Consider the following 27910-nt stretch of genomic DNA (forward strand, 5'->3'; position numbering starts at 1 on the left):
AATTAAGCATCCAACTATTAATCTCAGCTCAGGTCTTGATCTCAGGATCGTGAGTTCAGGCCCAGCATGGAGCCTGCTTAAAAAAAAAATTTTTTTTTAAATTCCAGGATAGTTACATACAGGGTTATATTAGTTTCAGGTGTACAGCATAGTGATTCAACATTTCCATACATTACTCAGGACTCATCACAATAAGGGTACTCTTGATCCCCTTCACCTACTTCTCCCACCTCCCCTCTGCCTGGGGTGATTCTAAAGTTTTAGAAATAGATAGTGGTGATGGTTACAAAATAGTAACAAAACAACTATGCTAGACCTAAATGCAAAGACATGGAAGGAGCAATTGTAATCAACTATTTCAGAACTCTGCTACCAGATCAGACAACTGGGAAAGTACTTGGCAGAGAGGAAGAGCCAGGCTTGACCCAGCCACCGTCCCTCATTCCTCATGGTGGTGGGGATAGCAGTTCCAGATGCAAAAGTAGCTGACCGGTGCCAGAGCAGGCAGTGGGTCTGAGGTCGTCTCTAGGTAGCTGGTCTCAGAATTCGGTTGAATTGCAGGACACGCAGTTGGCATTGGAGAATTGCTTGGTGGTGTGGAATAAAACACACACATAGGAATTAGTGTCAGAATCCTAAAAAATGATAGAGAAAATAAACAACACCAAGAGCTGCTTCTCTGAAAGGTCAACAAAATCGGCAGACTTTTCAATAAATTGATTAAGAGAAAAAAGACAAATTATTAAAGTCAAATGAAAATGGGGATGCTGTAACCAATTCTACAGAAATGGAAAGGATTATAAGAGAATATTGTGAACAACTGTACATCGACAAACTGGATAGCTTAATTGAAATGGACAAATTTGTAGACACACAGAAACTAACAAAACTGACTCAAGAAGAGAAAGAATGTGAATTGACCTACAACTAGTCAGAGGATTGAGTCAGTATTCAAAAAACTCCCAAGATGGGGTACCTGGCTGGCTCAGTCAGTTAAGTGTCTGACTCTTGGTTTTGGCTCAGGTCATGATCCCATGGGTCATGGGATGGAGCCCTGTGTTGGGGTGGGGGGGCGTCTACACTCAGCGGGGAATCTGCTTGGAGATTCTCTCCCTCTGCCCCTCTTCCAATTCACACGTGCATGCACTCTTTCTCTTTCTTTTAATAAATAAATCTTAAAAAAAAAAAAAAAGAAAAGCTCCCAAGAAAGAAAAGCCCAGAACAAGAAGCTTCACTGGCAATTCTATCAAAAAATTTTTTAAAAAGGATTAACACCAAAAGGACACCATCCACATAGTAAAAAGGCAACCCAAAGAAAGGAAAAAGTATTTTTGAGTCATATATCTGATAAGGGATAATATCCCAAATATATAGAGAACTTATAAAACTCAAAAACAAAAATCCAATTTGAAAATGGGCAAGAGGGGCACCTGGGTGGCTCAGTGGATTAAGCCTCTGCCTTCGGCTCAGGTCGTGATCCCAGGGTCCTGGGATGGAGCCCCGCATCAGGCTCTCTGCTCAGTGGGGAGTCTGCTTCCCCCTCTCTCTCTGCCTGCCTCTCTGCCTACGTGTGATCTCTGTCTCTGTCAAATAAATAAAATCTTTAAAAAAGAAAAAGAAAATGGGCAAGAGACGATGAGATACCACCTTGCACCTGTCAGAATGGCTAAAATTAACAACACAGGAAACAACAAATGTTGGTGAGGATGCAGAGAAAGGGGAACCCTCTTGCAGTGTAGGTGGGAATGCCAAATTGTGCAGCCACTCTGGAAAACAGTATGGAGGTTCCTCAAGGGGCACCTGAGTGGCTCAGTTCAGCATCTGCCTTCAGCTCAGGTCATGATCCCGGGGTTCTCTGATGGAGCCCTGCGTCGGGCTCCTTACTCTGTGGGAAGCCTGCTTCTCCCTCTCCCACTCCTCCTGCTTGTGTTCCCTCTCTGGCTGTCTCTCTCTCTCTCTCTCAAATAAATAAAACCTTTTAAAAAAATGGAGGTTCCTCAAAAAGTTGAAAATACAAGTACCCTGTGACCCAGCAGGTGCACTACTAGGGATTTACCCAAAGGGTACAAAACTACAGATTTGGAGGTGTACATGCACCCTTTGTTCATAGCAGCATTATCAACAATAGCCAAACTATGGAAAGAACCCAACGTCCATCGACCAATGAATGGATAAAGAAGATGTAGTATATACACACAATGGAATATTACTCAGCCATCAAAAGGAATGAAATCTTGCCATTTGCAAGGACATGGAAGGAGCTACAGTGTATTATGCTAAATGAAATAAGTCAGAAAAAGACAAATATATGATTTCACTCATACATGGAATTTAAGAAACGAAACAGAAGAACATAAGGCAGAGAGCGGGGGAAATAAACCATAAGAGACTTTTTTTTTTTTTAAAGAGTTTATTTATTTATTTGAGAGAGAGAGCATGAGCAGTGGCAGGGGAGGGGAGGAGGGTACAGGAGGATGAGCAGGGAACCTGACAAGGGGCGCAATTCTAGAACCCTGAGATCATGACCTGAGCCAAAGGCAAATGCTTAACCAACTGAGCCACCCAGGCACTCCACCATGAGACTCTTAAAGAACAGACTGAGGGTTGACGGAGTGAGGGAGGTGGGGGGATGGGCTAGAAGGGTGACAGGTATTAAAGAGAGCACTTGTGATGACCCCTGGGTGTTGCATGTAAGTGATGAATCACTGAATTTTCCTGAAACCAATATTGTACTACTGTATGTTAACTAACAAGAATTTAAATAAAAATTTGAGGGAAAAGGGCGCCTGGGTGGTTCAGTGAGTTAAGCCTCTGTCTTTGGCTTGGGTCACAATCTCAGGATCCTGGGATCGAGTCCCGTGTCGGGCTCTCTGCTCAGCAGGGAGCCTGCTTCCTCCTCTCTCTGCCTGCCTCTCTGCCTACTTGTAATCTCTTTCTGTGTGTCAAATAAAGAAATAAAATCTTTAAAAATTTTTTTGAAGAGGGGCACCTGGGTGGCTCAGTGGGTTAAAGCCTCTGCCTCCGGCTCAGGTCATGATCCCAGAGTACTGGGATCGAGCCCCACATCGGGCTCTCTGCTCAGCGGGGAGCCTGCTTCCTCCTCTCTCTCTGCCTGCCTCTCTGCCTACTTGTGATCTCTATCTGTCAAATAAATAAAATCTTTAAAAAAAAAATTTTTTTTTGAAGAAAAAAATGGACAAGAGACTGCAATAGACATTTCTCCAAAGACGCCGAGTGGCCAATAAGCACATGAAAGATATTCAATATCACTAAACATTAGGGAAGTATGAATTAAAACTACCATGAGATACCACCTCACACCCATTGGGATGGCTAGTATCTAAAAAACAGAAAACAAGTGTTAGGGAGAATTTGGACAAATTGGAACCCTTGTGCACTGTTGGTGAGAATGTCAAATTGTACAGCCACTCAGGCAAAACAGTATGGCAGCTCCTCAAAAAACTAAAAATAGAGTTACCATATGATCCAGCAATTACCCCTCTGCGTATTTACTCAAAAGAACTGGAAGCAGGATCCCGAAGAGAGATTTGTACCACCATGTTCATAACACCATTATTCACAATAGCTAAAGAATGGAAGCCCCCCAAGTATCCATGCCCCAGTGAATGAATAAGCAAAATGTGGTACATACATCTAAGGACTATGATGTGGCTTTAAAAAGGAAGGAAATTCTGTAATATATTACAATATGGATGGACCTTGAAGATATTTGCTAAGTGAAATAAGACAGCCAGAAGAAGACAGTCTGGCCCTGATTTCTGTACCCAGTACATATGACACTCCCAGTAAATGGAAACAAGTCAAATGTCCATCCACAGGTGACTGGATAAACGGATCATGATACAGTCACATGATGGGATATTTTTTGGCCGTAAGAAGGAACGAAGTACTGATACATGCTATAATTTGGATGACCCTCAAAAACACGCTGAGTGAAAGAGAGCAGATATCAAAGGTCACATTTTGTATGATTCCTTTTACAGAAACATCCAGACCATGTAAATCCCTGGAGGCAGAAAGAATCTAAGTATTTGCCGGGGGGATCGGGGTAGGGAATGAACAGTCACTAACGCAGTGGGGGGTGTTCTGTAGGTTATGAAAAACTTTGAAACTACAGAGCATTGATAGCTGTATAACGTTGTGAGTACACTTAACACTTTAAAGTGGTTTTTTAAATGTTATATGAATTTTACCTCAATTTTTAAAAAGGGGAGTGCCACCTGGGTGGCTCAGTCATTGAGTGCCTGCCTTCGGCTCAGGTCATGATCCCAGGGTCCTGGGATCGAGCCCTGCTTCGGGCTCCCTGCTCTGTGAGCCTGCTTCTCCTTCTCCCTCTGCCTGCTGCTCCCCCTGCAGTTCTCTCTCTCTCTGTTAAATAAATAAATAAAATCTTAAAAAAAAAAAAAAAAAAGAATCCATGACCACCTCTAGTTTAGCTGTTGTGGAGTTTTATGGAGACCTGTGGTCCACCCTCCAGAGAACTGGCCCCAAGTCCCTAAGGAGGCAAAAGGACACATCTGTGGGGGGTGGGTACACAGGACCTCTACTGTTTTTGCAATGTCCTTTTAGTCTGTAATTATTTCAAGATAAAAGTTGAAAGGAAAAGTAAGGACACACATGACCACAGCTGTCCTATGGATGCCACTCTGAGGTCTGGTGCTCAGAGACTGGCCATTCTCTTTGAGTCCCAGGACTCATTCCCTGACTGGCCACCTAGGACTGCCGTCTGTTCTGAGCTGGCAGCTGTGGGCAAGAGGGAATCCTTATCCTCAGGAGTGGGCCCAGGGCCAAGTAGGTACTCCCAAAGATGTCAGGCTTCACCTGGATCTGTGCTTTGGGCTCCAGGAATGGGGCAATGTAAGCTTTACAAGCTCCCACAGCCTCTGGAATGGGACCAACTCTGTCCTGTGTCAGGGACCAGGTGAGTCCTCAGGATACGGGGGCTTCTGCCAGTACTCTGTGGGCAGGAAGCCCATTCAGGCAGCGACACTGAGGGGGATGGGGCCTGAGGTTTGGGACATCTAGGGACCTACAGGAGACCATGGCCTCCAGCCCACCTGCGTCCCTCCCATGGCTCCTCTCCTCAAGACAAATACCTGCTGGGGCACCTGGGGAGCTCAGCTGGTTGAGCATCCAACTCTCAGTTTCAGCTCAGGTCATGATCTCCTGGGTCCTGAGAGGGAATCCTAGGTCCTTGGGCTCCATGCTCACCTGGGAGTCTGTTTGAAGATTATCTCCTTCTTGTCCTCCCCCAACTCACATGCACTTGCTCTCTTTCTCTGTCTCTCTCTCTCAAATAAATAAATCTTAAAAAAAGAAAAAGATACCTGCTTTCCCAGAAGCCAAATATCCTGGGGTTCCGTCCCACTTTGCCTGTGCCCTACAGTTGCCAGATCTCTCTGGAGGCAGGACCAGGAGCTGGCTCAGTCTAGTTTCACTTTCATTTTCCCTGAAATGACAGAAAAGCCAGGAAGAAAGCTATGAGCAGTAGCGTCCTTCACTCCCTGAAACTTAGTGCATCTTTGCACTGGCTGCCGTGGGCTGCTGGTCTCTGCGGGCACAGCCTCCCACACAGCTACCCTGTTTATAAGAGCTGCAGCCTGCCATCTTGCCTTCCGCCTGAGGATGGGTGTCCTGGAGACCACCGAGCTGCTGGATGAGCACCTGTACTCACGGCAGCTGTGAGGCCCGAGGTAGGGAAGGGAGTGGGGTGGCCTCCTGACTTCTGGCCTCCCACTGCCTACCTTCTCATTGACCCTCCACAGGTATGTACTGGACTTACCGGCCATGCAGAGGATTCGGGGAGCCAAGGTCCTGCTATCGGGCCTTCAAGGTCTGGGGGCCGAGGTGGCCAAAAACTTGGTCCTGATGGGTGTGGGCAGCCTCACGCTGCATGACCCCCACCCCACCTGTTGGTCTGACCTGGCTGCCCAGGTAAGGGGCATGGGAGGGGTACTATGGGTTCCCAGGCCAGGGTGGGGGTGGGGCCCAAGAGAAATCCCCTTGCTCGAGGCACACTGGGTCTCGCCCTAGTTTTTCCTCTCCGAGAAGGACTTGAAAAAGAGTAGGGCTGAGGCATCTCAGGAACCTGTGGCTGAGCTCAACGGCGCCGTCCAAGTGTGCGTACACACAGGCGACGTCACCGAGGAGCTGCTGCTGGACTTCCAGGTACCCTCCCTGCCCCGCTCTCCAGGTGAGCCGGGTCCCTTCCTCTGGCCCTGCGCTGAGCAGCGGGTCTGGCCCTGCTGATCATGGGGTCCACCCAGGTGGTGGTGCTGACTGCCTCGAAGCTGGAGGAGCAGTTGGAGGTGGGCGCTTTATGCCACAAGCTCAAAATCTGCTTTCTGGTGGCCGATACTCGGGGCCTTGTGGGGTGAGTGAGACTCCCTGCCTGACCTGCCACAGCACAGGTGGCAACTGGCCTGGTCCTGTCCCTGGGGCTGGCCAGATCCCCAGGCTTGCTCCTGTGCCCCTCCGCCCCCAGTCCCGGGCCTGTCCTAGCATCCCCTCCTGATTGCAGCCCCCAGTCCCACCCTCTGCTTCCTCTACCCGTCTCCACACCTGCTCCAGTAATTCCCTCAAGTTCCAGCTTCCAAGCCTCTCCCAGCATCCCTTCCCCAGGACTGGCCCTCTGGGCTGTGCCTAGTGTCTCCCACCCTTAGCAGCAAGTGTGGTGAGTAACCACTGGGCTGGCTCAGTGACTCCTGCCACCCCACCACAGGCAGCTGTTCTGTGACTTCGGTGAAGACTTCACCGTGCAGGACCCTACAGAGGCAGAACCTCTGACAGCTGCCATCCAGCACATCTCCCAGGTGGGTGCTGAAGTATGGGTGCTCAGCTGCTGACCAAGCGGGGACACCCCTGAGCCAAGCCAACTCTTCTGCAGGGCTCCCCTGGAATTCTCACTCTGAGAAAAGAGGCCGATGCCCGCTACTTCCGCGATGGGGATCTGGTGACTTTCTCAGGCATTGAGGGCATGGTTGAACTCAACGGCTGTGATCCCCGGCCTATCCGCGTGCAGGGTAAGCCAACCCACTCAGCCCTCAAGCCCCCACCCTGGGGGGGACACGCAGCCTGGTCCTTGGGGATAGGTTCTCCCTCCACCTTCCTCAGTGTGGAGCAAGGTCAAGGACAGAGGCACAAGACAGGATAGGATATGAAGAACAACTCAGGTTCAGAGGTCATACTGACGAGGCTGGATCTCCCCCAGAGGACGGAAACTTGGAGATTGGGAACACAGCAATTTTCTCCCCTTACTTGCGTGGTGGGGCCATCACTGAGGTCAAGAGATCCAAGACTGTGAGCCATGTGAGTGCAAGTGCATCTGAGATGGGGGAGCTTGGGAGCCTCAAGGGCCCCACAGTGTTCCGAACCTGGCCCTGAGCTGAGTACCTGTTACAGAAGCCCCTGGATGTAGCCCTCCTCCAGCCCCGTGTGGTGGCGCAGAGTCCGGAGGAAGCTCACCGTGCCCGCTGCCTACATCAGGCCTTCCGTGCACTGCACGAGTTCCAGAGCCTCCATGGCCGCCTGCCCCAGCCGTGGGATCCTGTGAGTGGCCCCGTTGCTTCTCCCCTGAGCCTATCTTATTGGGGTCTCACCTACCAGGAAGCAACCGTGATTATCTCACAGACCCGAGTTATAAACCCAGAGGCAGCTTCCCACTTACATAAAGGAAGTGATAGCACTGTCTTTGGACCAGAGACCGGGTCCCTGAAAGTACTAGGCACAAGGCCTGGGGACCCTGGCCGCCTCCTCCCGCCTCAGCTCTTGGCTGAAATGTCTACCCACATTGGCGAAGTCTCTGCAGGTACTGTCTAGGCATCCTCTGGTGGGCCGCACAGTCTGACAGCTGGTTTGGGCCTTCACGCTTAGGCACTGCTCCCTCTTCTGTGGAATCGGGGGATGGCCTCATGAAGGGTTTGAGTGGGGGAGAGAGCCCAGGCCAGGGCTGCCGTGCCCACAGAGTTCTCCTCCACAGGCTGATGCAGAGAAGGTGGTGGGCCTGGCTCGGTCCCTGGAACCACTGAAGGGGACAGGAGGAGAGCCGCTGGAAGAGCTGCTGGATGAGGCTCTAGTGCAGACAGTCGCCCTGAGTAGTGCTGGTGGCTTGAGCCCCATGGCAGCCACGCTGGGTGCCGTGGCTGCCCAGGAAGTGCTGAAGGTGGGCAGAGGCACAGGCAGGATGAGACTGGGAAGGGTGTGGAGATCTGTGTGGGTGCCGGAGGGTGCCAGCACCAGACAGCGGTCCTGGCGACTTCACTAGTCTGGTGAAGCCCAGCCAGGATCGAAGGCGGCTTGGAGCTGGCAGGAGTCCCTACCCTGAAGTTCTGACCTCTAGGCAATCTCCAGGAAGTTCATGCCCCTGGACCAGTGGCTTTACTTTGATGCCCTCGATTGCCTTCCAGAAGATGGGGAGCCCCTTCCCACACCAGAGGACTGTGCACCGGTAAGAACCTAGGGTAGGGCTGCAAGCCTTCTCCAAACTTCAGACCAGGGAAGGAGAAGGAACAACAGTCCAGAAATCCTGACCTGGAAAAGTCAGCGTGAGAGGGAGGCACAGCACAGCCATCACTGAGCCCTGTCTGTGTCCCCTAGAGACATTACCGCTATGATGGGCAAATCGCAGTGTTTGGGGCTGGTTTTCAGGAGAAGCTGAGCCGGCAGCACTACCTGCTGGTGAGCTTTGTGGCCCACCTGGGAGATGTCTGTGGGAGGGCCAGGCCAGGCCCTCCGGCTAAGTCTGCTCCTGCTGGCAGGTGGGTGCTGGAGCTATCGGCTGTGAGCTGCTCAAAGGTTTTGCCCTAATGGGCCTGGGGGCCGGGGACAGCGGGGGCGTGACCGTTGCTGACATGGACCACATAGAGCGCTCCAATCTCAGCCGTCAGTTCCTCTTCAGGACCCAGGACATTGGTGTGAGTGCTGGGCCCTATGCATGTCTTGCATCCTGGACTGTCCATGGTGAGCCCCCCTCAACATCCACCCACCCACACCCAACATCTTCCTGTTCTCTACTCAGAGGCCCAAGGCAGAGGTAGCTGCAGAGGCCACTCGTCGCCTGAACTCACACTTGCAGGTGACCCCACTCACCCACCCGCTGGATCCCACGACAGAGCACATCTACGAGGACAACTTCTTCTCCCATGTGGATGGCGTGGCTGCTGCCCTGGACAGTTTCCAGGCCCGTGAGTGGAAACTTGACACTCAGCCCCTTATTCAAGTCCGTGCCAACCCCACTCCTGACCCTCTGCCCCCTTGCTAGGCCACTATGTGGCTGCTCGCTGCACCCACTATCTGAAGCCACTGCTGGAGGCGGGGACAGAGGGCACCTCAGGCCATGCTTACGTGTTCGTGCCACATGTGACTGATGTCTACAGAGCGCCCTCCTCGGGTTTAGCTGCTGAGGGGGCTACCTACCCTGTCTGCACCCTGCGGCACTTTCCCAGCTCAGTCGAGCACACCTTGCAGGTAGGAAGCACCCCAGAGACCCCCCCACCCCACCCAGCTCCGCCCCTAGCTGCAGACCTGCTCCCCGCCTGACACCTTATGATGACTCTCTGCCCCACAGTGGGCCCGGGACGAATTTGAGGGGCTCTTCCGTCTGTCTGCTGAAACCATCAACCGCCTCCAAGAGTAAGGCCACCAAGAGGGCGTGGGTGGGAGTCCAGAGCCCCTAGGGTCAGAGTCTTTAGGGCTTAGCCTCAAACCTCCGCCTCTCTCTGCAGGGCACTCACTTCTCTGGCAGAAACAGATGGGCCGCAGGTGCTGACCCTGCTGGAGGAGGTGCTGGGTGTCCTGAGACAGCGTCCACAGACCTGGCAAGACTGTGTGGTGTGGGCCCTGGGCCACTGGCAACGACGCTTCCATTATGGCATCAGGCAGCTGCTGAGCCATTTCCCACCTGATAAAGTGGGTGTCTAGGGATCAGGAGGTGGAGGGTTTGGGGGGACCAGACTGAGCCCAACAGCCTCTCTTCCCCTAGGTGCTAGAGGATGGAACTCTTTTCTGGTCGGGTCGCAAACAGTGTCCCAAGCCCTTGGAGTTTGATGCCAGCCAAGTGAGTGGGGTCCCTTGGGAACCCCAAGGTGGGGATGTGACCCCTCAGAGCCGAGGTAGGCACCTCTGTATTCTGCAGAGGGGCACAGGTGCTGAAGATGCCGTGCCACATTTGTGCATCTGTGGGTGTCCACAGACCGAGGCAGGCACTCTAGTGGCTCCACAAATGGCCGGTGCCCCCCACCCCACGCACCTGAGCATGCTCACTCACACCCATGCATCTGCGCATGCTCTTGGTCTGACCGCAGGACACACACCTCCTCTACGTGCTGGCAGCTGCTAACCTGTATGCCCAGATGCACGGGCTCCCTGGCTCCCGGGACCAGACAGCGCTCAGGGAACTACTGGAGTCGCTGCCGCTGCCTGTGCCCCAGGCCTTGGCCCCCATCTCTCCTAGTGACCTGGAACTAGCTGGGGCTTCTGCTGAGTTTGGTGAGGTCCCTGGGTCTGGCCCCCTGTGCTGCCCTCCAAAGGCCTGGCCCTGTCCTGAGCCTAAGCTACAGAAGGAAGATGGGGCCTGGGGGCCCTGCTGCCAACTCACTCTCTCTCAGGCCCTCTGACCTTGCTTCTTTCGAGGTTTGGGCTCATCCTCTAGCCCCTCAGTAGGCCCTCTCCCTGCTGCCCATACCCCCCACGCCCCTGTTCCCATGGCAGATTTTCAGCAAAAAAGACTCCAGAAACCACTGGGCCCTGGAGAGTCCCCAGCTATGGTCCCCAGGTGCGGACAGAATTCCGTAGGTGCGAGCACACGCGCAGGGCTGGGGCTGCTGGAAAGGCTGCAGCGCCCATCAGGGGATCTCTCCGAATGTAGTCGGTTTAGGCTTAGGGAAGAGCAAGACTAGGCACCAGGCTCCAGGGAGAGGGCGGGAGGTGGGTGCTGAGAACTGCCTGTCACCCCCTTCCTCTGCCAGGCCCTGAGCAGCTGAAGAAGCTGCACCAAGTGCTGAAGGTCTGGAACAGGAGCCCTCCCCTGGAGCCCCTGAAGTTCGAGAAGGTGGGAGCCCAAGCAGGGGTGAGGGCCAAGCTGGGGAGGTTGTTGGGGAAGGTCAAGAGCTAAGAAGGTGGCTTTGGAGTTCCCATGGCCTGAATTCTCCTCCCGGCAGGAACCCCAAAGCAGATCACCTTCCCTGAGCCTCTGCTTCCTTATCTGTTAAGGGAGGCAGATGTCAGCATCCCCCGACCTCCCCCCCCACCCCGCCCCGCCCAGAACTGTGGGAAGACCTGTTCGGGGACACGCAGTCAGCCATGGTGAGGGAATCTGAGGCCATGTTAACTCTCTCGGGACTTGGGCCTCACAGGACAATGATAGCAACTTCCATGTGGATTTTGTGGCAGCAGCAGCAAGCCTGCGAGCTCAGAACTATGGGATCCCCCCTGCCAACCGGTCACAGGTAACTCTGCCCCTTGGGGCTCAGGCCCAGAGGTAGGGGTCAAACCCTAGCCCTACACCTCGGGCCCAGAGCAAATCTCCTGTCCTTGGCAGAGCAAGCGAATCGTGGGCCAGATTATCCCAGCCATTGCCACCACCACAGCAGCTGTGGCAGGCCTGATGGGCCTGGAACTATACAAGGTGGTGGGCGGGCCACGGCCCCTCCGTGCCTTTCGCCACAGCTACCTGCATCTGGCCGAAAACCGCTTCGAGCGCTGGCAGCCTTGCGCCCCTGCTGTCCAGAAGGTGAGCCCTTCACACCCCACGCCCCCGCCAGGCCTCGGTCTTTCCTGTACCTACCAAAACGGGCTTTCCTCTGGCTCTGGGCTGACACCAGAACCCAGACTCTGGGGGAGTCCTTAAGACTCCCTCCAGCCAGCTTCCTGCTGTGAAGCCAGACTGGGACCTGTCAGACACAGGAAGCAACCATCAGCTTCCCCCACCTCTCACCCCTCACCCCTCCCCTGCCCTGGGTCTGGGGGTTGCTGCAGCTTTAACTCATTAGCAGAGTCAGACAAGCCTCACAGCCTCCTCCTTGTAGTAGAGCCCCTAACGGGGGAGGTGGTAGGGAGGGGGCACTAGAGCCCTAGCCCCAAACAGAGCCCAACTTCTGCCCCTGCAGGGCATGGGGACCCTGGCCCACCCCCTCCAAGCTGAGTTAAAGGGCACTGAGCTCACCGCCACTGGTGGGGATGTGTGCGTGTGAGTGCACAGGGCTCTGGGCATCCTTGGCCCTGTGGTGTGTGGGCACGGAGGGAGCATGCTTGTACATCTGTGTGCCAGATGGGAGTACAGGGCTCTTCTTCGCTGTGGGCGTGCATGGGTGTGCATGTGAGTACACATGCAGGCGTTCCTGGCCTTGTGTGTGTTTGTGTGTGTGTGTGTGTGTGCGCGCGTGCGTGTTCCTCCAAGTGCAGGGCTGTGAATGCCCCTGGCTGTGCGCCCAGGCTCAGCAGTAGTTGGCATTTTCTCGGGGCATGGGAGAGGGGGTGGAGAGAATGCCCTCACCAGGGGAGAGGGGAGAGGTCATGGGCCAGCACTAGGCTTTTGCTGAGCAGGCCTGGGGTCCCTCAGGGCACAGTACACAGAGCTCTTTTGTGAAGGGCCTCTCCTCCAGCTAGCACATAAGCTCCTTTGTCTATGGTGGAGGGGGAGGGGGCAGAGGACAGCCCCCCCCCAACTCACCTCTGGCCTCATCTCAGCTTGACCCCACTGTTCTTTCTGGGGGAGCTGGCAGAGCCCCCTTCCTGGCCCCCTGCCACCCTCAGCTCCAGGCACTAGAACCCCAAGACTCTTGAAATAGGGAAGGAAAGGGGACAGGAAGAGGAGGTCTCTGTGGACTGCGCCCCTGCTGGGGTCTCTTAGCCAGTGGGGCCCTAGTGATCATTGTGCCCCTTGATCCTCTGTGCCCATGTAGTCCAACACCCTGGCAATACGGAATGATGGGAGGAGGGGCAGGATGTCCCCGCCCCCCCCAACTCCCAGCCTTGCGTTTGAGGCTCAAGCAGCTTTATCAGTGACTGCAGCGGCCCTGCTTCTGCTTCCTCAGGAAACAATGCCCCCCCCCCCAACACACACAACCCGCCTGCGTGATGGATTGCCTGTTTCCCTGTGCGGGGGCCCCATAGTCCCATTTCCTGTGCTGGCCCCAGCATAGGCGGGGAGGGTGCTGGGACTCTGGGCCCAGATCCCACCTTCCAACCCCACCCCCCTGGCTTCTGTTTCCTGCCTCTAGTCCAGCTCCTCCTCTAGGAAAGGGGCCATGAGTTGCTGGTAATGGGTAGGGGGAGGGTGTATGTAAGAAGCCTCTCACTGCTCTCCCCCCCAGTTACATCCCCTGACATGGACCTGGACCTGTTGGAACCGCCTGGAGGTGCCTGCTGGGCAGCCAGAGAAGACCCTGGAGTTACTGCTGGCCTATCTCGAGGTGAGCCCCATCCCTCCCTGCCTTTAGGCCGGGCATGACCTGGCCTAGCTGGCCCCTTACCTGTCTCTCTCTAGGAACAATTTGGACTGAGGGTGAAGATGCTGCTGTTTGGGAAGGCCCTGCTCTACTCGGCAAGGTGGTCGCCTGAAAAGCAGGCCCAGCGCCTGGCTCTCAAGTAAGCCCACACCAGGCTTCAGCTGGGCCTTGTTCTGTTCCTGGAGGCTGGCGTTGGGACACATGGCGCCTTTCCTCTTCCCAACCCCGTTTGGGCCCCTCACACCCTCCTGAGGCTTTCTTTTGCCAAATGGAGCCAGCAAATGGGCTGGGGGTGGGGTGAGGACCGAAAACCTGAGGAGGGGCTTCCCAGCTGCCTGCTTGGCCAGCCCCATCAGCTCCTCCACACCCCGCTAAGCCCCCCTTTCACAGCCCTCTCCCAGGGGACTCGAAGCTTCCTGCCTCCTGCCCGCCCTGCTTGCTGCTCCTAAAATAGTTTCAGATGTTTCCGGTCTTGAGCTGCTCCTGCCCCCAGCTTGAGCTCCTTATGGCCCATCAGCACCCTCGGGTCCATCCCCAGTCACTCTGCCTCCCGCTGCTCACCTAGCCAATCACCCCCAACCCCTTCCCTGCCACACTACCAGGGTGACGGAACTGGTGCGGCAGGTGACAGGCCGGATGCCTCAGCCAGGGCAGCGGGTGCTGGTGCTGGAGCTCAGCTGTGAGGGTGAGGAGGAGGACACTACTTTCCCACCCCTGCACTACCAGCTAGCTGTGTGACAAGACAGCAGCCCTGTCCTCCGGCTCCATGGAGCCCTGCATCCTGAGCCCACAGTGGGCACTCAATAAATGCTTGTTGCAGGAGGGTGTAAGTGGAGACAGATGATGAAACACGGGGCAGTAATGCACAGGGCGTGTGACATGGACGTCAAGGGGACCCCTGCAGGGAGAGAAAAGTCTCTCTAGATTCGCCTGCCTAGACTGTGCCTCAAAGGGCTGGGGCCACCTCCTAGAGCCTCAGGGGCATGGAACCAGGATAGTCCAGAGAAAGGCCTTTATTGTCCCAGGCTGGAGGACAGGGTCAGAGGTAGCTGACATCATTGCAGATGATGGGTTGGCGGCTGCGGCAGCTCATGAGGGCTGCAAATCGTGAGACGTCTGCAGGCAGTTCGGGTTCCGGGCGAGGTGGGCACGATAGTCTCTTTCCCGCCATCGCCGCCCTGCGTGCCCTGGCCAGCTGGCGCCGCAGCTGCTCCGAGAGCCCGAGCAAGAACTGAGGGGGCCGGGCACGGGCACGGGGCCCACCTCCATCGTCCCCCTCACCCGCTGCCTCTGGCAGCTCCATCCAGTTGTGCACCAAGTCGGCAAAACAGTTGTCCCCCAGCACCAGGGGCTGGCGACTGCGACCTCTGTTCAGCAGGGCTGCTGTCCAGTCTTCAGCTTCCAGCCCCCGCCAATGCTCCAGGCAGGCATCCGGGGTAGACTTGGGCCGTGGTCGGTGGGCAGGTGGTGCACTGGCCCCTGGAGCTCTGCTGGGCAGGGGAATGCCACTGGCCGAGAGGCGCTGTCTACGTGGGGGCCATGCTGCAGGTGCTGGGTGCTGGTGTACCGGCAGCTCTTCCTCTCTCCACGTGCTGCCTGACACTTCAGAGAAGCCAGAGTCCCAGTCCAGGGCATTCTCCCTGGGGCTCCCTAAGACAACACCCTTGTTGCCTATTACTACACCTTCTTCTTCCTCTTCCACACAGCAGACTGAGTCCTCGTCCAAGGCATCTGAGGCCCTGAGTTGGTGGCTGAGCAGAACACGTGGGCTGGGTTTGGGGGGTGGTGGAAGCGGGCCAGACATGGGGGGTGAGCCTGTGTCCCGGCCACACAGCTGTGGAGGAAGAGAAGGCCCAAGTTGGAGGGGGTAGCTCTTGTCACCCCTACCTGCCTGGCCAGACCAGTCCCCAAACAGAAGGCCCAGGAGAGCTGGCTAGGCCTGCAGGCCTGTAGGCCTGGGCAGCCAGCCTCCCGTGGGCACCGGGCCGGTATGGGGGCGCTGGCACACGTAGCTCGTGTGGCTCCCATCAGCCGACCTGGTGGCAGTCTGGCAGGCTGCAGCACGCAGAGCTGGGCAAGTCGGTACCCGCCACCAAGGCGGGAGGCAGGGTTGCGGGCCTGCCTGCATCGGGAAGTAGGTCTTGTTCAGGGCTGGGGGTGGGGGAGCATCCCTGCTTCCCGAGGGATTCAGCTCCCCAAAGCTCACAGCCTCTTTCAGAGAAAGAGCACTTGCCGGGTGAGGGGTAGAGGAAGGAGGTACAGGTCAGTCTGGGATAGAAGGCATCCAAACAGCGCCAGCACTTCTTTAGTCCCTCGCAATCCCCTGATCCGCCCCAAAACAAGTTTCTCCCCTCCAACTCTCTCCGCCACCCCGGCAGCAAGGCCAGCTGGGCGGCTGTTACTTGATGCCCAATGCAGCTCCCAACCGTCCGAAACCCGATGCGGGCCATCTGGGCCATCTGCGCCGCCCCGCCCCCATCCTGCCTCAGATGGGCACTCGGGGCGCCCCCTACCCGTGTGTCGTTCGGGCCAGACGGCAGCGGGGCACCCCACATGCGTCCTCACAAGCCACACCCGCTCCCAAGCCTCACCAGTTCCCAGCGGAGCTGCCCCAGGAAGCTGTCAAGCCGAGCGCTGTGCATGCCCGTGCCGGAGCCCCCGCCAGGCCTGCCAGTTCCTCTTCGAACTCCAGCGGGAGCGGCGCGGAGAGGGCCCAGCGGGCCGGCCAGCGGCGCCCCGGCCCTCCGCCTGCCTCCGCTGCTCCTCGTTCTCCGCAGCTCCGGCCGCCGCCGCCGCCGCCGCCGCCGCCCCAACATCTGGCAGCCGCGCCCCGCCCCCTGTGCTGCAGCCAATGGGGGCGGGGCGGGGCTGAAGCGGCCCCGCCCCTCGGGCCAGGACAAGTGGGTGGGTGGGCCTGACTCCCGCTCCCCACTTCTCTACAGCTCTGGAGGGAGAGGCGGGGCTGTAGCTGAAAGCCGGGCGGGTCCTGCCTGGGGCTCCGCCACACCCTGGGCGGTTCGCTGCATGACCCAAGACAAGGCGATTGCCCGCGGTAGCCTCAGCTTCCCCGTTTTTCGCGGCATAGGCCTGCGGTCTCCCCGCAGGAGCTCCTTGAGCGCGCGGATCCCCCCAGCCACGCCCACGTGCGGACAGAGATCCCCCAACCGTCGGACCTAGCCTTGCTGTAGCCCACTCCGGGCGCGAACCACTGAATCCGTTCTTGGAGGGGCCTCGACAAACCCTGGAAATGATGGGTCCGGCCCCTCTAAGGACTCGGGGAGCACAGGACCTCGCGGCGGCACAGGAGAGGGACTCCGGCCAAGGCCCAGCCCCACGTCTGGCAGAGCTAGGCAGGGCCGCCCTCTAGTGGGGAGCGCGGTTAGCGGTGATTACCTTGGCGACACCCGCACTCCCTTGGCCCGCACCGCAAGCCAACCTAGAGTGCAGGGGTTTAGGGCGGCACTATCTCTCCAGAAAGGTCAGAGCCCCGTTCCTGGAGGCCGCTCCACCATCGGAGGCTAGGTTTCAGGATACAGTCTAACTTGAGACAGACTAAACAACTCAGTAGGCAAAAAAACAAGGGGAATGAGGGTGGACAGGCTAGTCTGGGAGAGGGGACTCACAGAGGAGGCAGCATTCTGTATGGGACCTGAATGAGCCATCATGGGAGATCAAGAAGGGTATTCTAGGGGCACCTGAGTGGTTCAGTAGATTAAGCGTCTTGACTCTTTTTTTTTTTTTAAGATTTTATTTATTTATTTGACAGAGAAGTCACAAGTAGGCAGAGAGGCAGACAGAAGGGGAGGGGGGAGCAGGCTCCCTGCAGAGATCATGACCTGAGCCAAAGGCAGAGGCTTAACCCACTGAGCCACCCAGGCGCCCATGCGTCTTGACTCTTGACTTCCTCTGAGGTCATGATCTCAGGGTGGTGAGATGGAGCCCGAAGTTGGGCTCCACGCTGAGCGGGGAGTCTGCTTAACATTCTCTCTCTCCCTCTGCACCCTCCCCCATGGTCTCTCTCACTCTAAAAAAAGGGGGGGAGGGGACAAAAAGACGGGGATTCTAGGCAGAAGCATCAGCCAGTTGAAGGCCCTGAGAAGAGAGGGGTTGCACAGAGCTTAATGTAAAGAAGGCCTAGGTGTCTAGACGGTGGTAGTTAGGGGAAGGAGGTTCAGCAAAACCAAGCTCCTAGCAACCCTGGAAAGAAATACAGGGGTTTGTTTTTGGTGTGATGGGGAGCACTGGGTTTTTGAGCAGGGAATGAGCCAGGATGGCTCCTGTTTGGGTAATCCTAACTGCTTTAGGAGAATCACTCTGTAATCAGAGTGGAGGCTCCTGCCCTCATCCACCAAGGAAGGGAAGGGCCTGGGCCTGGGTAGGGCAGGGACACAGGAGGAGGTGACTTTGGGGTACGTTTTGGAGTTAAAATCAAGCCTTGCTGATGCATGAATATGGGTAGGGAAAGAAGAGCATCCACCATGACTCCTAGATTTCTGGCCTGAACAGCTGGTCAGATGGAATTGCCGTGACTGGGTCCAGGAAAGAGACTGGAGAAGAACGGGCTCGGGGAGGAAAACCAAGGGATTATTTGTGGACGCTCGACCCTTGAGATGCCTGTTGGAAATCCCACATGAGATGCAGAGGCAACCACAGAGTGTGTGACTCTGGAATTTGGGAGAGCGATCAGCACTGAAGCCTTGGATCTGGGAGGCAAAGCGAGTGGATGGTATTTAAGGCCACGGACTTGGATGTGTTTGGGGGAGGTGAGTATAGATAGAAGAGGACAGCAGTCAGGACTGAATGCTAGAAGAGTCCTCTTAGTTGTGATAGGGAAGCAGGACCCGCACGGGGGCTAAGCAGGAGCAGCCAGGGAGGGGGCGGGGGAGGAAACTGAGAGAGTGTGGGCACTTAGGAGCCAAGGGAGCAAGTGTCAAACACTGCCCAGGAGGGGAGACTGGAGAATGAACTGAATTTAGCAGTATGCAGATCTCTGAGGACTCTGGCAAGGGCAGTTTCACAAAGAGGCGACAAACTTGATGATAGTGGGCAGAAGAGAGTGAGAGATGAAGAACTAGAAAGTGCGAGTGTGAACAACGTTTTAAAACTTGACGTATAGGGGCGCCTGGGTGGCTCAGTGTGTTAAGCCTCTGCCTTCGGCTCGGGTCATGATCTCAGGGTCCTGGGATCGAGTCCCGCATCAGGCTCTCTGCTCGGTAGGGAGCCTGCTTCCTCCTCTCTCTCTCTGCTTGCCTCTCTGCCTACCTGTGATCTCTCACTGCCAAATAAATAAATAAAATCTTAAAAAAAAATAAAAAAATAAAAATTGACATATAAATATAATAAATGGACAGCTCTCAAAGGTGCAGCTCAATGAATGTTAAAATCTGTAAACACGTGTACAGCTGTCACCCAGATCAAGGTATAAACTCTCCCCAGCCACTCCAGGAGGACACTTTGTGCCCCCTCCAGTTGATAGTCCCGAAGATAACCACTATTTTGATTTCTATCACCAAGGATTCTTCTTGTTCTTGGAATGTAGGCAACTTTTAAGAGATTTTGTTGATGGCTGGGCTCAGATTTATAGGCAGATAATGTTCTTAAAGGTGAGAGGGGGTGGGCAACTGGAGTTTGGACTCTATGGCCTAGCAAGTCCTTAACCCAGTTTTCCTGAGTGCTGTGCTTGTGTCTCCAAAGACTGCATGACCAAGACTTCCTTCCCTGAGTCTGTTTCCCTACCAGAAGCTCGATCATTTTCCCCTAACATTTCCTTTGGGTTATAGTAACAAATGGGAGAATTCACTGGAAGCTGTAAACCTTGGGGTTGCCCAGGCCTCGTAGTGCCTGTCTGGAGTCTAGAGCTCGAGTCACCAGGGATGGGCGGGGCTGGGACCTGGGAGGCCCAGGAGTCCAGCCTGCCCTGCAGTGTTTAAGCAACTGACCTGGCAACAGGGTAGGCCTGACAAACACGTCTGGTCTTCCGGAGTCTCCTCTGCTTTCTGTGTCTTCAGGCCACCATGGCCCTGCTCAGGCCCCCGGTGCTTCTGCTAGCTCTGGTTGTCTCTGGTGAGGAGCTGGTGGGTGGGGGAACCCACTTCTCATGCCCCAACACCCTCCACAGTGCAGTGAAATCATGACTCTTCTCAGATAAGCTACCGTGCAGGGCAGGGGCTGTGGGCGAGCCAAGGAAGGACAAAGATCTAACTCCCTGACCCTCATTCCTTATGGCAAGTCCTCACTCTTGTTCAATGAGCTGAGTCATGGTTGGATGTGGGGGACAAGGAAGAGTTTTGGCTGCTTGGCCCTGAGACGTGACCGGGCCCTGAAGCCAAAGGGCCAGTATGCGTGGGGGGCCTCCAGCCTGAATTGTCTTTTCCTCATAGAACTCCATGGCCTGCCCTGGTTCATAAATGTCTCTGAGAGCCAGGGACCTGGCGCCGTCCTTTACTCCTTCCCCGTCAACTGCACGTCTTACGTGCCCAGCCTGGAGTTGCTCTACGTGCGGCCACCAACCACCTTCTTTAACCCACCCAGCCTGAACAGGCAGCAGAAGACCTACATGGCCATAGTAGGGTCCTGGGCACAGATGGGAAGCATGGGGGGACAAGGGCAGGCCCTCAATTCCCCAAGCCAGAGGTAGCATAGGGGGATGGGGAGCCCAGAGTCCCACATGGCACTGTCCATCTGCCCCAGGTGACCTTAAGCAGCTCGGCCCGGCTGGATGCCCTGGCAGTGAATCACTACAGACTGCAGCTGCGGCTCACATGTGGCAAGAAAGTGTTGGAGGCACCCCTCTTTGTGGACGTGCACCGGGACCCTGGCTACAGCCCATGCGCCGGCCAATTTGCCAACCCAGGTGAGGCCAGGGGCAGCAGGCAGGGCTGGGTGGCACGGCCTGAGCAGAGCCTCCCTGACTTCCCCTCTGGCTAGCTGGGGAAATCATTCAGGTTCGGGAAACGGTCACCCCTGGGGCCCAGCTGTACACTCTGCTGCTCCCAGGCCTACAACTCCAGCGTGCCCAGGTGAGCCCAGCACATGAGCAGTCGGGGGTGGGGAGGACAGCAGGATTGGGGAGGCACCTAGGGAAACCAAACCCGGCCTCCTTGGCCCAGCTCCTCTCTGGCCAAACAGAATGAGGAAGGCCCCTTTAGTGTGTGCTGAGCCTCTGCGTGAGGCATGTTCCTGGAGAGAGCCACTGAGGGCTGCCCTCCCCCTGAGGACCATGGTTGTCCTGCAAGGACATCTCAGGGGCTTGTGTTCTTTCTGGCTCTCCTCAGGGTTCTGAATTCTTCATGAAAAGTCTGTATCACTCTTGGAATCCAAAAAAAGAAATGTCGTTTGAAAAAAACAAACAAACAAAATAGTTGATTTAAAATCAGAAACGAGGATCAGGGCCAGGAGTCAGGGTGGAGGTTGGGGAGTCACCCTGTGGTGGGGTATGGGAGCATTGGGTGTGGGCAGGTACCAGCTGGGGTGTTGGGGGATTTCAACAGGGATGTGTGGGGGCACAGGGGGTGGGGCTGGGGCCTCCAGCATCACTGTCCTGTCAGATAAGCATCAACAGTGCCCAGGACCCTCCATACTTCCCTGGACCTTTCTCCATCAATGGGCAAGGCTGGCTGCTGGCACCATCCCAGGGCCTCAAAGGCCAGGCTCCAAAGGTGAGCTTGACTTGGAACCTGGGGATACCCACAGATGCAATAGACAAGAGCCACCATTTCCTGGAGGTTTGTTTGTTCTTGGTCTCTGAAATTTTGCTGCCATGTTCAGACATAGCCCACGTCTGTACCTGTTGCCACATGCTAGCTGTACTCTCACACTGGCCTGGTTCTGTGCTGGGTTCTGGAGTTCCAGAAAGAAAAGGGATCCCTGGCTCTGGGAGCTCCCAGTGCCTTTAATAGAACTGAGAGTGTTCAGAGCAGTTACATGGGAAGAGAAAGTTCTGGGTAAAGTGACTAGTCTGGAGAAGATTAGAGAAGATCCTTCTTTAAAACCTCCGGGTCTTAATGATGGGCTCTTAGTAACTCTAAGATGATGTCGCATTGTGAATGACTCAGATATCACACTTTTGGGGGCTGCTTGCATCCTAAAAGAAGAATTTATGGCCCCAAAGAATGGGACTCAAAGGAGTACCCGTCAGCAGAGTGATAGGTATTGGGGTGGAGTGAGGGTTAGGGCTCCTTGTCCATGGAGGGCCTGAGGCAGGGGGTGCCTATTGGAGGGAAGACTATGCAAAGACATACAGTAGACACACCAGTCCCCTTCCTGTTCTGTGTGCACTGTAGGTCTTCCTGCTTGAGGTTTTGGTGAGCTTTGGCCAAAATCAAAGCTGCCACAGGATGCTGAAGGTGAAAGTTTTGCCTGATCCCTCCAGTCAGATCTCCTTTCTGTAAGGCTCCCCTACCCTGGGTACTGTGGTGGTGGCAAAGCATAGGCCCAGGGAATTAGGAGTAAGGTTAAGGTGCGGGGCTGCTGAGGCATCCCCGGCTAGCTCTTGTATGAGGAAACTCCCGGGGGAGGGGCCTGTGGACAGGGCCCAGGGTGGCGTGAGCGGGCATGAGCTAGTGCTCCCTCCCCCCTTTTTGTTCAGGGGACAGGCCCCGAATGTCACCATCCTGGAGGACCTGGCCCCCGGCAGTAATGTAGTTCAGGTTCGAGCCCGGGGCTTAGATGTGCGCTACGAAATCCTCTCCCCGGTGCCCTGCCCGCTCTTCTCCATCGGACGTGGTGAGGGGCACTGGGGGGTGGTGGTGGTGCAGCATGCCCCTGTGGCTGGTCCAGAGTGACCGGCGCTATCTCCCCGCCCTCCTGAGAAACGAGGCTGGAGCCAGGGCAGACGGGGGCGAGGTGGTGTTGGGAGGCCGGACTAGAATTAGAGGCGAGCCTCGGAGGAGGTGGGGAGAAGGGGCAGGCTCAGCGCCCACTCGGTGCGGTGGATCGGATCCAGTGGGAGGATGGGAAGGGATGGATCTGGGGGCGGGGCTAAACTCAGCATTCCCCACCCCTCCCCGCCCAGAGGACGGCATGGTCCGCACCACCGCACCCCTGGAGTTGGCGCAGGCCCGGGGCGCGGCGGTCACTAGGCTTCAGGTGAAGGCCTATGAGCGGCGCAGGCCGTGGGCCAGCGTTGACCTCGATGTCACGGTGAACGTGCGTTCGGTCAACCGCTGGCCCCCGCGCTGCCTCCCAGGGATGCTGGTGTGAGTACACAGGAACCTTATCTAAGATATTGGGGGGATGGCCATGGCTCCTGGTCCTGTTCTACTCTTGCCTTGCCACCCGCACTCTGCTCCCAGGACTGAAATCCCAGAGACCACGGCGGTGGGCACTGTGCTGAAAACCTTCACTTGCACTGATCCCGACTCTGCTGGCTCCCCCCTCAACTACGAGCTGCGGTTCCACAGCCCTCCTGGTCCAGCTAGCCTCTGCCTTCGAGGCAGGGCCTTGGAGGTGCCCAGTCCCCGCCTCCAGACCCATGTGCAGGGTGCTCTGGGACATGAAGATGGAGGGTAGTTGGGGGGGGGGAGACAAGGTTCTGTGGGAGCTGAGCCCATGACGGTGAAGGCCTTGATGGGGGGGGGGGGTCAATCTGCTTTGTAGTCCAGGAAACAGAGGCTCAGGGTTAACTGTGTGTGGATGCCCTGACCTCCCCCAGGGTGGCTTTAGGCTCTCTCAGGCATTGGCTTGGCCTCACTCTGTGGCCCCTCTGGCCAGGTGAATGCCACACTGGACTGTGACACTCCTGGGGCCTGCTTTCAGCATGCAGCCTCCATCCTGGTGCTCGATGGTGGTCAGCCCCCCATGACCAGTGAGTGACCATACCTAGGCCTGGACATTCAGGACAGGGCTGTTCTGTATCCCTCTCCCTATCCTCAAGATAGGGTCACCTCTCTTTCCACAGAAACCAATAGGGCAGGGTTGTCTCCACGTCAGACTCCTAGGGTGGGGCATTCTCTCTCCTCTCCTTGACATCGCCCTCTCCACCCAAGGAATGGCTATTGCCCTTCCTTCCTCCAGACCCACTCCCTCCTTAGACTCCCAGGGCAGGGCCCTGTCTCCCTCCTCAGACCCCAGGAAAGGGCTGGACACCCCAGGCCAGCTCCTTGACCACACAATGGCCTCTAGGTGAGGTGCCAGTATTGGTGATGGTGACTCCTGTCAATGAGTTCTCCCCAGCCTGTGTCCCTCGCACATTCCGGATCCGGGAGGATGCAGGGCCCCACACCCTGCTGGGCTCTGTGGTGGGCACAGACAAGGATTACCCACAGAACAGCATCGAGTACTACATCTCTGGTGGACCCACCACCTTCTCTGTGGACCGTCTCAGCGGTACTTCCATGCCAGGGCTGGGATGGAGGGAGGGAACCGGAGCTGACTCTGCAGGCTGAGGCTGTGGGCACCTCTTCTAGGGGAGGTTCACCTCCTGGGATCTTTGGACTACGAGCTGCAGACACTGTACAGGCTCACTGTCCTGGTGACTGACCATAGCCAAGACCAGCGCCTCACCCAGCGCCGCTCTGGCTCCTGCACCATTACCATCGAGGTCGAGGTAATTGAGCCCCGAGGCCTTGGAGACACTTGGAAAGTGTTCACATCTTCCTCTGGCATTCTACTTTTCTACGCAGTACTTAAGTTTCCTCTCTTGGTTGGCTGGAGGGAAGTGGTGCCTCCTCATAGAAACCTCTGGAACCTGTTTCCTGACACCTGGGCTCTGGCTGTGGTCGGGGGAGACTGATGGGGGCCAGCCTGGGGATTTGGGGTGATCTGGCTACCTTCCTGCAGGATGTGAATGACTATGCCCCCAAGTGTCAGCCCCCATTTCAAGAACTCACCATCTACGCTCCTCTGGGCCATAGTGTGGAGGTGACCAAGGTGTCATGTTGGGTTCCTCAGGAGCCACAGCGTCGGGCCTTCTCCTACAGCATCGTGGGAGGTGAGGGCTGTGGGGGCTACTGGGCGTTGGGGAAGGAGCAGGCCAACGCCAGCAGTAGTCCCCTACTTCTGCCACTTTGCTTTCAGGGAACAGTCAGAGCCGATTCAGCCTGCAAGGACCCATCCTGGTGCACAAGAGCATCACGAGGGGACCCCTCTGGCCAGAGCAGCCCCATACTTATGAGCTATTGATCCGGGTGGCTGATGCAGGTCCCTCCATCCCCCACCTCAGCACCACAGCCACTGTCATTGTGCATCTCATTCCCTGGAGCACCAGCACAGTGACCACCCGCACCCACAGATCCCCAGTGAGGGGGGCCCTTGGGACCTTGGGAGGTGGGGAGAGAGGATCTTGAAGGGCCAGGAGACCCAGTTTTCCAGGCGGAACGATGGGGGAAGGCACTCCAGAGGGGGTCATTGAGTGTTAAGAGCCTAGCAATTCAGAAGAGCAACTCTGGGGTGTGGGGTAGCCCAACTCTTGGAGGGGTCTGAAGGCTGGATGATCAGGGCATTTTGGCAGGGTGGTGGCCCCCATTTCAGGTGCCTTCAGTGATGACACCCCTGCTTGTGACAGACATGGAGGCTTTCTGGCAGCCGGAACCTTGGTTTGTGGTGGTGCTGACTGTGACAAGTGCCCTCTTTCTCTTGGCTCTGGGCTGGCTCTTCAGCAGGCTCTTCCAGGGGTAGGGTTTCTATCCCTCTGCTCTCTGTCTCACCCCAGCCCACTAATGGACCAATCCGTGATATGTGGTTTCACCAAGATTTGGTGACAATGCCCAAGTTGATGTGCAGGAAATCTCATATTAATTCGGGCTGCTCTCCCTCCAGGGGTCTTCAGGTTAGAGGCAGAGAGGCACTGGGAGGAAGTTGTCTCCCTTATTGGCAGAGCCTGGTCTTGGAATGGGCTGGGTGTGGATGAGGCCCAGTATTTTGAGATTCAGAGTTTGTCATGCATTGGGCATTTATCCCTATTTCTTTCTTAAAGCTTTTTTTTTTAAAGATATTATTTATTTGACACAGAGAGAGATATCACAAGTGGGCAGAGAGGGAGGCAGAGAGAGAGATGGGAAGCAGGCTCCCTGCTTAGCAGGGAACCTGATGCGGGGCTCGATCCCAGGACCCTGAGATCATGACCTGAGCTGAAGGCAGAGGCTTTAACCCACTGAGCCACCCAAGCACCCCTCCCTGTTTCTTTCTTTCTTACTTTCTTTTTTTAAGATTTTATTTATTCATTTGAGAGAGAGAGACAGAGTACAAGCAGGGGGAGAGCAGAGGGAGAGGGAGAATCAGACTCCCCACAGACCTGAGACCCTGACATGGGGCTTGATCCCAGGACCTGGAGATCATGGCCTGAGCCAAAGGCAGACACTTAGCCATCTGAGCCACCCAGGTGCCCCTATTTATCCCTATTTCTTACCCCTACCCTTCACTTCAAACCAGACCTGCCCCCAAGAATGACTTTGTTTTGTGGGCACAGGACTGAATCCAGGGGAAGGTTGGGGGTAACAATGTGGGCATTGCATACAGACATTGGCTAGCCCCAGTATAAAGGGGCAGATAAATGGTGCTGGTTCCTGGAGCCAGCAAGTCTGCTGCCCTCACTGACTGGTCCCACCCTCCTGGCATTTTAGGTTGGCCCAGATGCTGCAGACACCAAGCAAATCAGCCCAGGCTCTGCTACTAAACAGGTCAGGCTCCTTTACATACCTCAATGCCTGAGAGTCCATCTCTTAAACTCAGGCTGGGACCAAGAGCCTTATCCTTATTCTTGCTCTTGCTTTGCCCTAGTATCCAGGGAACTGAGGAGTCCATTGAGGGGTTCACGGAGGCACCGAGGAGGGAGATGCCCCGGGCACCCAGCAGTGTCATGAGCCTGGTATGCCAACCCACCATCCTGTAGAGTGGGCAAAGAGGCTCCTCCACAGTACTCCCCTGTCAAGCCTGCCTCCTTGTGGATGGCTACCCCTGGTAGAGCCCATGGCAGCACCATCAGGATGGAGGAGACAGTGGGGCCCCTGACCCCTTTGGGAGAAGACCTCCAGCTGCTCCCTGGGGGCAGGGCTCAACTCATTGCCCCCTTTCATTCTCCCCATCAGCAGCACTTCGATGGCAGAGCACAGGACTCCCGTGAGTCCCCCTCTTCCCAGACCACTCTCTACCTGGGTCCACTTACTCTCCTTACCCCATCTCAGCATCTCCTTTGACCACCAGGCAACCGCTAGCTACTCTTTCCCTGAATGGGGTCTGTTCTCACCTTTCAGCCAACGTTTCTCAAACACCTGTCAGACTCAGACCTGGTCTGGTTCCTGCCTATGGTGGAAAGGGTGGTGAGGGGAGGGGCCCTCAGATATTACATGGTCATCAGTGATTTCACCGTAATCTGGCCCTGGGCTTGGGGGGCTGGTGTCCAGTCTGTGGGAATCAAGGGTGTTTCCTATACATTTGAGCCAGACCTCACAGGATGGCTGAGAAAGGAGGGAGGAAACACATTGGATCAAGCAGAGGAGGGTCTCCCCAGGGGTCCTGGAATGTCTTCCCTACCTTTAAGGGAAGGAGGCTGTTCTGCTGAAGCCAGCAGTGCCCTCTCCCCCTCCTGTTCATCTGAGCTCAGGTACAGGCAGAGAATACTTGTTCAACACGCTCACGGGAGCCCGGCGCTGGCTCTGAGGCCAAGAAGCTGCTTCGCTGCTTCACTACATGTGGCAATCCTTCTTCCCATGATCAGGAGTTGACACTGCAAGTTGATTCTATAATAAACAAAATTACGAACAGAAGAGTCCCAGGCTTGAAACCCACCTGTGGGAAAAGCTCTGAGATCTGTGTTTCTTTGTTCTCACTTGGAGAGTGCCTTGCCTTTTGGGAGCACTCCAGGGAGTAGTAAGATTATTTATCTTTTGAGAAGGCACTGTAGGATGTTCTGACTGACCGTGATTAATGCAGAGGTGAGAGGCTGTTATCCTTGCTCGTGACATAAGAGGCCTCCAGTCAGCCCGTCCTTTCAGAGACCACCTGCTCTAGCAGATGGGGAGTGCCGAGGAGTTTCCTTTCCCCACTGAACAGAAGATATTGTTGCTGTTTGAGGGCCCTCACCAACCTCCAGTGCCGTTTGCAAACTGTGTCGGGGAGGTTTTCTTGGGAAGGATCTGGAACTTTTGCACTGAAGTGAGAGTTGGTGCAGACTTGAGAACCCAAGCAAGGATGGGTATGGAGGGATTGATGGTAGCCCCCTTCTGACGGGATATTCCCATTTATTCCTAATCTGTTTCTTCTGGTTTCTTGGCTCTCAGTCCTCCCAATGCTGAGCTGAGTTGAGCTCTTGCACACAGCCAGGTGGCCTACAATAACTTGCAGGAATGCAGGTTCTGTTGGAGGTGGGGCTTGGTCACTCCCCTTGCCTGGCCTGGAATCAGGTCTCAGGTTACTGCCAGCTCTCCAAGAGGACCTCCTCTCTGGGTAGAGGTTACCTTTACTGAGATATCCCTAAGTTCTTTCAATCTTCTCCCCTCTGCTAAGTC

General features: G+C 55.8%; 3 protein-coding genes across 4 annotated transcripts; 2 read left to right on the forward strand and 1 right to left on the reverse strand.

The window, feature by feature from the left end:
- Positions 1 to 5472: 5472 nt before the first annotated feature.
- Positions 5473 to 14292, forward strand: UBA7 (ubiquitin like modifier activating enzyme 7). The gene is made up of 24 exons (XM_080826247.1): positions 5473 to 5702; positions 5787 to 5955; positions 6055 to 6189; positions 6288 to 6394; positions 6743 to 6833; positions 6908 to 7043; positions 7232 to 7329; positions 7423 to 7569; positions 8000 to 8182; positions 8360 to 8467; positions 8617 to 8697; positions 8778 to 8933; positions 9038 to 9203; positions 9281 to 9486; positions 9587 to 9651; positions 9744 to 9927; positions 10001 to 10075; positions 10323 to 10506; positions 10986 to 11068; positions 11373 to 11465; positions 11558 to 11749; positions 13332 to 13430; positions 13505 to 13605; positions 14069 to 14292. Exons 1-24 carry the CDS (start codon positions 5647 to 5649, stop codon positions 14202 to 14204), a joined length of 3051 nt encoding a protein of 1016 aa, XP_080682373.1. The 5' UTR covers positions 5473 to 5646; the 3' UTR covers positions 14205 to 14292.
- Positions 14293 to 14468: 176 nt separating this feature from the next.
- Positions 14469 to 16252, reverse strand: INKA1 (inka box actin regulator 1). Its single transcript, XM_080826827.1, has 2 exons — positions 16058 to 16252; positions 14469 to 15300 (listed from the first exon to the last, which is right to left on the reverse strand). The coding sequence occupies exons 1-2, from the start codon at positions 16106 to 16108 to the stop codon at positions 14506 to 14508; spliced, it is 846 nt and encodes a 281-aa protein (XP_080682953.1). The 5' UTR covers positions 16109 to 16252; the 3' UTR covers positions 14469 to 14505.
- Positions 16253 to 19474: 3222 nt separating this feature from the next.
- CDHR4 (cadherin related family member 4) lies at positions 19475 to 27062 on the forward strand (the record flags this gene model as incomplete). Of its 2 annotated transcripts, XM_080806950.1 has the most annotated exons (19): positions 19481 to 19529; positions 19847 to 20031; positions 20157 to 20319; positions 20394 to 20485; positions 21014 to 21124; positions 21749 to 21852; positions 22054 to 22190; positions 22480 to 22663; positions 22760 to 22913; positions 23178 to 23271; positions 23589 to 23792; positions 23873 to 24012; positions 24246 to 24396; positions 24483 to 24703; positions 24936 to 25078; positions 26027 to 26083; positions 26184 to 26271; positions 26495 to 26522; positions 27007 to 27062. In XM_080806950.1, 19 exons carry the CDS (start codon positions 19481 to 19483, stop codon positions 27060 to 27062), a joined length of 2361 nt encoding a protein of 786 aa, XP_080663076.1. The 2 variants fall into 2 exon arrangements, with proteins under 2 accessions (XP_080663077.1, XP_080663076.1); XM_080806951.1 differs by lacking the exon at positions 27007 to 27062 and having other exon boundaries at positions 19475 to 19529; positions 26492 to 26599.
- Positions 27063 to 27910: the final 848 nt, after the last annotated feature.

This window comes from Martes martes (genome assembly GCF_963455335.1).
Source record: "Martes martes genome assembly, chromosome: 1".
NCBI lineage: Eukaryota > Metazoa > Chordata > Mammalia > Carnivora > Mustelidae > Martes > Martes martes.